This window comes from Indicator indicator, chromosome 38 (assembly GCF_027791375.1).
Source record: "Indicator indicator isolate 239-I01 chromosome 38, UM_Iind_1.1, whole genome shotgun sequence".
In the NCBI taxonomy this organism is placed as follows: domain Eukaryota; kingdom Metazoa; phylum Chordata; class Aves; order Piciformes; family Indicatoridae; genus Indicator; species Indicator indicator.
Window position 1 is genome coordinate 3,172,103 of NC_072047.1, and position 11,016 is coordinate 3,183,118.

The 11,016-nt window shown below is 65.7% G+C and overlaps 1 protein-coding gene across 1 annotated transcript in view; it reads left to right on the forward strand.

The window, feature by feature from the left end:
* Positions 1-2,943: 2,943 nt before the first annotated feature.
* The window catches only part of RBM42 (RNA binding motif protein 42), a 13,008-nt gene continuing 4,935 nt past the window's right edge, over positions 2,944-11,016 (forward strand). The window contains exons 1-9 of the mRNA XM_054396603.1: positions 2,944-3,125; positions 3,437-3,548; positions 4,549-4,636; positions 4,758-4,823; positions 5,759-5,916; positions 7,057-7,203; positions 7,517-7,702; positions 8,230-8,350; positions 10,853-11,016. Of these exons, the coding sequence (XP_054252578.1) occupies positions 2,944-3,125; positions 3,437-3,548; positions 4,549-4,636; positions 4,758-4,823; positions 5,759-5,916; positions 7,057-7,203; positions 7,517-7,702; positions 8,230-8,350; positions 10,853-11,016 (1,224 nt within the window). The remainder of the gene's footprint in view (positions 3,126-3,436; positions 3,549-4,548; positions 4,637-4,757; positions 4,824-5,758; positions 5,917-7,056; positions 7,204-7,516; positions 7,703-8,229; positions 8,351-10,852) is intronic.

Consider the following 11,016-nt stretch of genomic DNA (forward strand, 5'->3'; position numbering starts at 1 on the left):
CCCCAGCTCCCCCTCCCTCCCCCCAAATCCCTTCCCAGTCCCCTCCCAGTTCCTCCCAGTTCCCCCTTCCAAAAGGGGAAGTGGGGGGTGGGGGAGGGGCACTCATGGGGTCCCCTCCCCCCCCCCCTTTTCCTCCAGGGCTGGCAGTGGCTGAGAGAGGTGAGGCCTTACTGGGAGCACTGGGAGGCACTGGGAGGGACTGGGAGGGGATTTAGGGATACTGGGAGGCACTGGGAGGGACTGGGAGGGGATTAGGGGGGGACTGGGAAGCACTGGGAGGGGCTCTGGGGGTTACTGGTTTGTACTGGGAGGCACTGGGAGGAGATTTAGGGATACTGGGAGGCACTGGGAGGGACTGGGAGGCACTGGGAGGGACTGGGAGGGGACTGGGACACACTGGGAGGGGCTCTGGGGGTTACTGGTTTGTACTGGGAGGGGCCTGGGAGGCACTGGGAGGCACTGGGAGGGGATTTAGGGATACTGGGAGGCACTGGGAGGCACTGGGAGGGCATTAGGGGGGGACTGGGAAGCACTGGGAGGCACTGGGAGGGGACTGGGACACACTGGGAGGGGCTCTGGGGGTTACTGGTTTGTACTGGGAGGCACTGGGAGGGGACTGGGAGGCACTGGGAGGGGACTGGGAGGCACTGGGAGGGCACTGGGAGGGGACTGGGAAGCACTGGGAGGGGACTGGGACACACTGGGAGGGGCTCTGGGGGACTGGTTTGTACTGGGAGGCACTGGGAGGGGACTGGGAGAGACTGGGAGGGGACTGGGAGGGGATTTAGGGATACTGGGAGGCACTGGGAGGGACTGGGACGCACTGGGAGGGGACTGGGACACACTGGGAGGGGCTCTGGGGGTTACTGGTTTGTACTGGGAGGCACTGGGAGGGGACTGGGACGCACTGGGAGGGGACTGGGACACACTGGGAGGCACTGGGAGGGGCTCTGGGGGTCACTGGTTTGTACTGGGAGGTACTGGGATGCCCTGGGAGGAGACTGGAAGGCACTGGGAGGGGCTCTGGGGGTCACTGGTCCATACTGGGAGGCACTGGGAGGGGGTTAGGAGTGGACTGGGCCATACTGGGGGGCACTGGTTCATACTGGGGGTTACTGGTCCATACTGGGAAGCACTGGGAGGGGGTTAGGAGTGGACTGGGCCATACTGGAAGGCACTGGTCCATACTGGGAAGCACTGGGAGGGGGTTAGGGGTGGACTGGGCCATACTGGGAGGCACTGGTCCATACTGGGAAGCACTGGGAGGGGGTGAGGAGTGGACTAGTCCATACTGGGAGGCACTGGGGGGCACTGGTCTACACTGGGAGGCACTGGGAGGGGGTTAGGGGTGGACTGGGCCATACTGCGAGGCACTGGGGGGGCACTGGTCCATAGTGGGGGGCACTGGGAGGGGGTTAGGAGTGGACTGGGCCATACTGGGAGGCACTGGTCCATACTGGGAGGCACTAGGAGGGGGTTAGGAGTGGACTGGTCCATTCTGGGGGGCACTGGTCCATACTGGGAGGCACTGGGAGGGGCTCTGGGGGGTTACTGGTTTGTACTGGTGCATACTGGGAGCCCTCCCAGCCCTTCCCCTCCCTTCCCAGACTGCAGCTCCTGCCTGCCGGGGCCTGGACCAATCACAGCCCTCGTTGCTGTTGACGTCATCCTGACCCTGCTGATCGCCGCCGGAGCCTATTGGCTGGCAGGGCGGGGCCGGAGAGGTGGGGGCGGGGCCAGAAGCGAAGGGGCGGGGATAGAGTCAAAGGGGAGGGGCCAGAGTGTGAGGGGAATAGGGGTGGGGGGGGGAGGGCGGAGCTTACCAGGGTGTGGTCAAATGGAGGGAGCGTGGTCATGTGAAGGGGGCGTGGTCAAGCAGGGAGTGGGCGGGGCCAGCAGCAAATGGACAGGGCCCGGGGATGGGGTGGGGGTGGGGCGTGTCCAAGGCAGGGTGGGTGGAGCCTATGAGGGTGTAGTTTGCTAAAGGGGGTGTGGTCAAACCGAAGGGGTGTGGCTACTACATTGACTCCTCCTTTCCCCCCTCCTCCTCCCAGCCAATGCTAAGCCCCGCCCCCCCGAGCCAGAACCGACCTATCAGGTGAGTGCGGGGGCGGAGCCTGACCTTATTTGGGGCTGAGCTCTGGGTGTTGACCTTTGACCTCCGATGACCTTTGACCTCCCCCCCCCCCAGGAGCTGCAGGGGACCCGAGGGGACCTCTACAGCGAACTGAAGCGCTGAGCCCTGACTGGGAGCCACTGGGAGGGACTGGGAGGGGATTTTATAGGGACTGGGAGGGACTGGGAGGCACTGGGAGGGGATTGAGGGCTCCCAGGAAGGACTGGGAGGAGATGTGAAAGAAACTGGGAGGGGATCTGAGTGGGACTGGGAGGGGATCTGAAGGGGACTGGGAGGGACTGGGAGGCACTGGGAGGGGATCTGAGGGGACTGGGAGGGGATTTGGGGGGGACTGGGAGATACTGGTGGCTACTGGGAGGGGATCTGGGCGCTACTGGTGCATACTGGGATGTACTGGGAGGGGGTTTGGGCGCTACTGGTGCATACTGGGGGGCACTGGGATGTACTGGGAGGGGAGCTGGGCGCTACTGGTGCATACTGGGGGGCACTGGGATGTACTGGGAGCTCCTGGGGGGTGCCTGGGGGGCCCCCTGGGCAGTGGTGGTGTTCGGACCGGAAGTGACGCAGCCGGCCGGGCGCCCTGCCCGCCCTCAATAAATTGCCTTTTTTTTTTTTTGGTCTCTTTTTGTCTCCGTTTCCCTTTTTCCCGCGCCGCACGCGGCGCTGGCGTCACTAATCAGGCAGCACCGCCAAGGCGCTCTGACGTCATCACAGCGCACCGGAAGTTCCCTTAGCGGCAGCCATAGCGGCGCACCGGAAGTGACGTTCCTCCCCTCAGCGCTTCCCTCTCCTTCTCCCTCCGCAATATGGCGGCGGCGGCCCCGGCGGCCGGGCCTGGCCCCGGGCTTGCACCTGGGGCTTCGGCCCCGACGGGAGGAGCTGGCAGCGGGGCAGGGGCCGCGGTGGGGAACGGAGCGGCGGCGGCGGGGCCGGGCCCGGCGAAGAGCGGCGAGGAGCGGCTGAAGGAGATGGAGGCGGAGATGGCTCTGTGAGGGCCGGGGAGCAAGGCGGGGGGGAGGCGGGGAGGGACCTTGGGGGAGCGGGGAGGGGACTGGGGGGACTGGGAGGGGATTTGGGGGCACTGGGAGGGACTGGGAGGGAGTGGGAGGGACTGGGAGGGGATTGGGGGGCACTGGGAGGGACTGGGAGGGACTGGGAGGGGATTGGGGGGCACTGGGAGGGACTGGGAGGGCACTGGGAGGTACTGGGGAGGGGATTGGGGAGCACTTGGAGGCACTGGGGGCTTACTGGGAGGCACTGGGAGCTTACTGGGGGCTCCCTCTCCCTTCCCTGTGACAGGTTCGAGCAGGAGGTTTTGGGGGGCCCCCCGCCAGCCCCCCCCCCGGGGGACCCCCTGGCTGCCCCTCCCCCACTGCTGAGGCCAATCATCGCCACCAACACCTACCAGCAGGTGCCCAGTCTGCCCAGTTAGCTCCCAGTCTGCCCCAGTAACCCCTCCCAGTCTGCCCAGTTAGCTCCCAGTCTGCCCAGTTAGCTCCCAGTCTGCCCAGTTAGCTCCCAGTCAGGTCCCAGTCTGCCCAGTTAGCTCCCAGTTAGCTCCCAGTCTGCCCCAGTTAGCTCCCAGTCTGCCCAGTCAGCTCCCAGTCTGCCCCAGTTAGCTCCCAGTCTGCCCCAGTCAGCTCCCAGTCTGCCCAGTCAGCTCCCAGTCTGCCCAGTCAGCTCCCAGTCTGCCCAGTCAGCTCCCAGTCAACTCCCAGTCAGCTCCCAGTCAGCTCCCAGTCTGCCCCAGTCAGCTCCCAGTCTGCCCCAGTCAGCTCCCAGTCTGCCCCAGTCAGCTCCCAGTCAGCTCCCAGTCAGCTCCCAGTCTGCCCAGTTAGCTCCCAGTCTGCCCCAGTTAGCTCCCAGTCTGCCCCAGTTAGCTCCCAGTCTGCCCCAGTTAGCTCCCAGTCTGCCCAGTTAGCTCCCAGTTAGCTCCCAGTGTGCCCAGTCAGCTCCCAGTCTGCCCCAGTTAGCTCCCAGTCTGCCCCAGTTAGCTCCCAGTCTGCCCCAGTTAGCTCCCAGTCTGCCCCGGTTAGCTCCCAGTCTGCCCCAGTTAGCTCCTAGTCTGCCCAGTCAGCTCCCAGTCTGCCCAGTCAGCTCCCAGTCTGCCCAGTCAGCTCCCAGTCTGCCCCAGTCAGCTCCCAGTCTGCCCCAGTCAGCTCCCAGTCTGCCCCAGTCCCTCCCAGTCCCTCCCAGTGCCCTTTAACTCCCCTCCCAGTCCCTCCCACTCCCCTCCCAGTCCCTCCCATCCCCTCCCAGTCCCTCCCAGTCCCTCCCATCCCCTCCCAGTCCCTCCCATCCCCTCCCATCCCCTCCCATCCCCTCCCAGTCCCCTCCCAGTCCCTCCCACTCCCCTCCCAGTCCCTCCCAGTCCCTCCCAGTCCCTCCCAGTCCATCCCAGTCTCCCCCAGGTCCAGCAGACCCTCGAGGCTCGAGCTGCTGCCGCCGCCACCGTCGGAGCCCCCCTGGTGTCCCCCCCGGTGCCATTCGTGGGGCCAGGTCAGTCCCAGTCCCCTCCCAGTCCCTCCCAGTCCCTCCCTAATCCCCTCCCAGTCCCTCCCAGTCCCTCCCAGTTTGACCATTTGGTGTCTTCCCCCTCCCCCCCCCCTCCCCCCCCCAGCGGTCTCCCCCCAGAGGGCTCCGATCCTGCGCCCTGCGTTTGTGCCTCATGTGCTGCAGAGAGCTGGTGAGGGACTGGGAGGCACTGGGAGGGGACTGGGAGGGACTGGGAGGCACTGGGAGGGGACTGGGAGGGACTGGGACAGGGTTGGGAGGGACTGGGAGGGACTGGAAGGCACTGGGAGGGACTGGGAGGGACTGGGGGAGGGTTGGGAGGGACTGGAAAGCACTGGGAGGTCTTTGAGAGGGACTGGGAGAGAGTTGGGAGGCACTGGGAAAGGGTTGGGAGGCACTGGGAAAGGGTTGGGAGGGACTGGGAGGGACTGGGAGAGGGTTGGGAGGGACTGGGAGAGGGTTGGGAGGGACTGGGAGGGACTGGGAAAGGGTTGGGAGGGACTGGGAGAGGGTTGGGAGGGACTGGGAGAGGGTTGGGAGGGACTGGGAAAGGGTTGGGAGGCACTGGGAAGGGACTGGGAGAGGGTTGGGAGGGACTGGGAGGGGACTGGGAGGGACTGGGAAGGACTGGGAAAGGGTTGGGAGGGACTGGGAGGGACTGGGAGAGGGTTGGGAGGGACTGGGAGGGACTGGGAGAGGATTGGGAGGGACTGGGAAGGGACTGGGAGGGACTGGGAAGGACTGGGAGGGGACTGGGAGGGACTGGGAGAGGGTTGGGAGGGACTGGGAGGGGACTGGGAGGGACTGGAAGGCACTGGGAGGGACTGGGAGAGGGTTGGGAGGAACTGGGAAGCACTGGGGGGGACAAGAAGAGGACTGGGAGATACTAGGAAGGATTGGGAAGCACTGGAGGGGACTGGGAGGGACTGGGAGGGCACTGGGAGGCACTGGGAGGCACTGGGAGGGCACTGGGAGGCACTGGGAGGGCACTGGGAGGGCACTGGGAGGCACTGGGAGGGCACTGGGAGGCACTGGGAGGGTACTGGGAGGCACTGGGAGGCACTGGGGGGGTCCCTGACCCTCTCCCCCTGCCCCCCTCCCCAGCAGGTCCCAGGGCCCTGGCCCTGCGCCCCCCCCCCGGGGCCATCGTGGGACCCCCCCTGGGGGCTCCCCCTGCCCCCCCCCTGCTGCTGGCCCCCCCCCTGCAGAGACCTCCCCCAGCCCCACTGCCCCCCCTGGGGGGGAACCTGCGGCCCCCAGCCCCAGTGAGTGCCACTGGGAGGGACTGGGAGGGGACTGGGAGGGGACTGGGAGGGACTGGGAGGGGATTGGGAGGGACTGGGAGGGGAGTGGGAGGGACTGGGAGCATACTGGGGTGCAGTGGGAGGCAGTGGAAGGTTACTGGGAGGGGACTGGTGGACACTGGTGGGGACTGGTGGCATACTGGGAGGGCACTGGGGGACACTGGGAGGACAGTGGTGGATACTGGGAGGGCACTGGTGGGTACTGGGAGGACACTGGTGGATACTGGGAGGGCACTGGTGGATACTGGGAGGGCACTGGTGGATACTGGGAGGGCACTGGGGGACACTGGGAGGCGGTAGGAGGGCACTGGGGGATACTGGGGTGCACTGGGAGGGCACTGGGGGATACTGGGAGGCACTGGGGGATACTGGGAGGCACTGGGAGGGACTGGGAGGCACTGGGAGGATACTGGGAGGCACTGGGGGGATACTGGGAGGCACTGGGATATACTGGGAGGCACTGGGGGATACTGGGAGGCACTGGGGGATACTGGGAGGCACTGGGGGATACTGGGAGGCACTGGGGTGATACTGGGAGGCACTGGGGGATACTGGGAGGCACTGGGGTGATACTGGGAGGCACTGGGGTGATACTGGGAGGCACTGGGGTGATACTGGTGGCTACTGGGAGGCACTGGGGTGATACTGGGAGGCACTGGGGTGATACTGGTGGCTACTGGGAGGCACTGGGGTGATACTGGGAGGCACTGGGGTGATACTGGGAGGCACTGGGGTGGTACTGGTGGCTACTGGGAGGCACTGGGGTGATACTGGGAGGCACTGGGGGACACTGGTGGATACTGGGAGGGCACTGGTGGATACTGGGAGGGCACTGGGGGACACTGGTGGATACTGGGAGGGCACTGGTGGATACTGGGAGGGCACTGGGGGTCACTGGTGGATACTGGGAGGGCACTGGTGGATACTGGGAGGGCACTGGGGGACACTGGTGGATACTGGGAGGGCACTGGTGGATACTGGGAGGGCACTGGTGGGCGCTGGGACTTAACTGGGAGAGGACCTGGGACCTGTGCTGCATACTGGGAGGCTCCCCGCTCCTTACTGGTCCTTACTGGGAGCTCTCTACCCTCCCCTCTGCAGGTGCCGGGGGCTGGGGTCCCAGGGCCCCCCCTGACCCCACTGGGGGCTGGGGGAGGCCCCAGACCCCCCCCGGGGACCCCCAAGGTCACCCCCCCGGTGATCCAGGCTGCCCCCACCGTGTACCCTCCCCCCCCCCGCAAGGGGCAGGTGAGGGGGGGTCGGGGGGGGGGGGGGGGAGTTTTACCCCTGGGGGGGCAAATTCGGGGTCTGGGGGGGGGGTAAATGTTGGGGGAGGGGGCAAAGCTTGACCCCTGGGGGGGCAAATTTGGGGTCTGGGGGCAAAATTTTGCCCCAGGGTGGGGTAAAAATCTTCCCTCCCCCCCCTTCCTTTGGGGCCATTGTGCCCCTAGGGGGGCGGAGCTAAAGCAGGCCCCGCCCCCCCCTTGTAACCTGATTGGTTGCCTCCTCTCTAACCTGATTGGTTCCCTTTCCCTGCCCCTCCCCCCCCCCCCCCTCCTAGGAGGAGCCGCCCCCCCCGCGGGCCCCTCCCCCGCCGGAAGAGCCCCGGATTGGTCCTTGCCTGCCTGTAGGCCCCGCCCCGGCCCCGCCCACTGCGCCCGAACCCCGCCCCGGGCCCCAATTGGCGGCTCCGGCGCCACGCCCACGCCGGACCCGCCCCCCGGAGCCTCCCTTCCTGCAGCCTGAGGTGAGTGGGGAGGGGTCTGGAGGGGACTGGGAAGGATTGGGAGGGGACTGGGAGGGACTGGGAAGGATTGGGAGGGGACTGGGAGGGGATTGGGAGGGACTGGGAGGGGACTGGGAGGGACTGGGAAGGGTTTGGGAGGGGATTGGGAGGGACTGGGAGGGATTGGGAGGGACTGGGAGGGACTGGGAGGCGATTGGGAGGGACTGGGAGGCACTGGGAGGGGATTGGGAGGGACTGGGAGGGACTGGGAGGGACTGGGAGGGTTTGGGGGGGACTGGGAGGGGTTTGGAGGGCCTGGGAGGGGTCAGGGGCTGGATCTCGGCTGTTGATTGGTCGCTTCCGCTGCCAATCAGGCGAAGGGGGCGGGGCCAGAGCCTGGGTGCTGCTTGGGGCGGGCTAGAAGGGGGAGGGGGACATATATCAGCTGCTGCTCGGTGGTTCTCGGCTTCTGATTGGCAGACTGGGCGGAAGGGGCGGGTTTAAAGGGGGGGGGGAATTCCGGGTGCTGATTGGCTGCCGCCGGGCAGGCGGGGGCGGAGCCGGCGGGCGAGGAGCGGCGGAAGGGAAGGGGCGAGAGGCTGAAGCGCTGCATCCGCACCGCCGCCGGCAGCAGCTGGGAGGATCCCAGCCTGCTGGAGTGGGATGCTGGTGGGCACTGGGGGAGGGGGGGAACTGGGAGGGCAGTGGGAGAGGTCTGGGAGGGAGTGGGAGGGACTGGGAGGGGATGGGGAGCGACTGGGAAGGGATTGGGAGGGAAGCTATTGGGATTAGGGGGGAATGGGAGGCACTGGGAGGGGACTGGGAGAGGTCTGGGGGGGGAGTGGGAGGGAGTGGAGGGACTGGGAGGGGATTGGGAGGGACTGGGAGGGACTGGGAAGGGATTGGGAGTGACTGGGAGGGAATTTATTGGGACTGGGGGGGGAATGGGAGGCAGTGGGTGGGGATTTAATGGGACTGGGAGGCAATGGGAGGCACTGGGAAGGGATTGGGAGAGGTCTGGGGGGGAGTGGGAGGGACTGGGAAGGGATTGGGAGAAAATCTGTTGGGACTGGGGGGGGAATGGGAGGCACTGGGAGGGGATTGGGAGAGGTCTGGGAGGGAGTGGAGGGACTGGGAGGGGATTGGGAAGGAATCTATTGGGTTTATGGGGGAATGGGAGGCACTGGGAGGGGAGTGGGAGGTCGAGGAGCTCAGGGGTGAGAGTGAGGAGCTCAGGGGTGAGAGTGAGGAGCTCAGGGCTGAGAGTGAGGAGCTCAGGGCTGAGAGTGAGGAGCTCAGAGCTGAGAGTGAGGAGCTCAGGGGTGAGAGTGAGGAGCTCAGGGGTGAGAGTGAGGAGCTCAGGGGTGAGAGTGAGGAGCTCAGAGCTGAGAGTGAGGAGCTCAGGGTGAGAGTGAGGAGTCAGGTGAGGGGAGCTCAGAGCTGAGAGTGAGGAGCTCAGGGGTGAGAGTGAGGAGCTCAGGGCTGAGAGTGAGGAGCTCAGGGGTGAGAGTGAGGAGCTCAGGGCTGAGAGTGAGGAGCTCAGGGGTGAGGCTGAGGAGCTCAGGGCTGAGAGTGAGGAGCTCAGGGGTGAGGATGAGGAGCTCAGAGCTGAGAGTGAGGAGCTCAGGGCTGAGAGTGAGGAGCTCAGAGCTGAGAGTGAGGAGCTCAGGGGTGAGGATGAGGAGCTCAGGGGTGAGGGTGAGGAGCTCAGGGCTGAGAGTGAGGAGCTCAGGGGTGAGAGTGAGGAGCTCAGGGCTGAGAGTGAGGAGCTCAGGGCTGAGAGTGAGGAGCTCAGGGCTGAGGGTGAGGAGCTCAGGGGTGAGAGTGAGGAGCTCAGGGGTGAGAGTGAGGAGCTCAGAGCTGAGAGTGAGGAGCTCAGGGCTGAGAGTGAGGAGCTCAGGGCTGAGAGTGAGGAGCTCAGGGCTGAGAGTGAGGAGCTCAGGGGTGAGAGTGAGGAGCTCAGGGCTGAGAGTGAGGAGCTCAGGGGTGAGAGTGAGGAGCTCAGGGCTGAGAGTGAGGAGCTCAGGGGTGAGAGTGAGGAGCTCAGGGGTGAGGGTGAGGAGCTCAGGGCTGAGAGTGAGGAGCTCAGGGGTGAGGGTGAGGAGCTCAGGGGTGAGAGTGAGGAGCTCAGGGCTGAGAGTGAGGAGCTCAGGGGTGAGAGTGAGGAGCTCAGGGGTGAGAGTGAGGAGCTCAGAGCTGAGAGTGAGGAGCTCAGGGGTGAGAGTGAGGAGCTCAGGGGTGAGAGTGAGGAGCTCAGAGCTGAGAGTGAGGAGCTCAGGGGTGAGAGTGAGGAGCTCAGGGCTGAGAGTGAGGAGCTCAGGGCTGAGAGTGAGGAGCTCAGGGGTGAGAGTGAGGAGCTCAGGGCTGAGAGTGAGGAGCTCAGGGGTGAGGGTGAGGAGCTCAGGGGTGAGAGTGAGGAGCTCAGGGGTGAGAGTGAGGAGCTCAGGGCTGAGAGTGAGGAGCTCAGGGGTGAGGGTGAGGAGCTCAGAGCTGAGAGTGAGGAGCTCAGGGGTGAGAGTGAGGAGCTCAGGGCTGAGAGTGAGGAGCTCAGGGCTGAGAGTGAGGAGCTCAGGGGTGAGAGTGAGGAGCTCAGGGCTGAGAGTGAGGAGCTCAGAGCTGAGGCTGAGGAGCTCAGGGCTGAGAGTGAGGAGCTCAGGGGTGAGGTGAGGAGCTCAGGGGTGAGAGTGAGGAGCTCAGGGGTGAGAGTGAGGAGCTCAGGGCTGAGAGTGAGGAGCTCAGGGCTGAGAGTGAGGAGCTCAGGGGTGAGGGTGAGGAGCTCAGGGGTGAGAGTGAGGAGCTCAGGGGTGAGGGTGAGGAGCTCAGGGGTGAGGGTGAGGAGCTCAGGGCTGAGAGTGAGGAGCTCAGGGCTGAGGGTGAGGAGCTCAGGGGTGAGAGTGAGGAGCTCAGGGCTGAGAGTGAGGAGCTCAGGGCTGAGAGTGAGGAGCTCAGGGGTGAGAGTGAGGAGCTCAGGGCTGAGAGTGAGGAGCTCAGGGGTGAGGCTGAGGAGCTCAGGGCTGAGAGTGAGGAGCTCAGGGCTGAGAGTGAGGAGCTCAGGGCTGAGAGTGAGGAGCTCAGGGGTGAGGAGCTCAGAGTTGAGAGTGAGGAGCTCAGCGCTGAAGCTGAGGAGCTCAGGGCCCTCCTCCTCCTCCTCCTCCTCCTCCTCCCGGGCAGATGACTTCCGGATCTTCTGCGGGGACCTGGGCAACGAGGTGAACGACGACATCCTGGGCAGGGCCTTCGGGCGCTACCCTTCCTTCCTGAAGGCCAAGGTGATCCGGGACAAGCGCAGCGGCAAGACCAAGGGCTACGGCTTCGTGTCCTTCAAGGACCCCAAC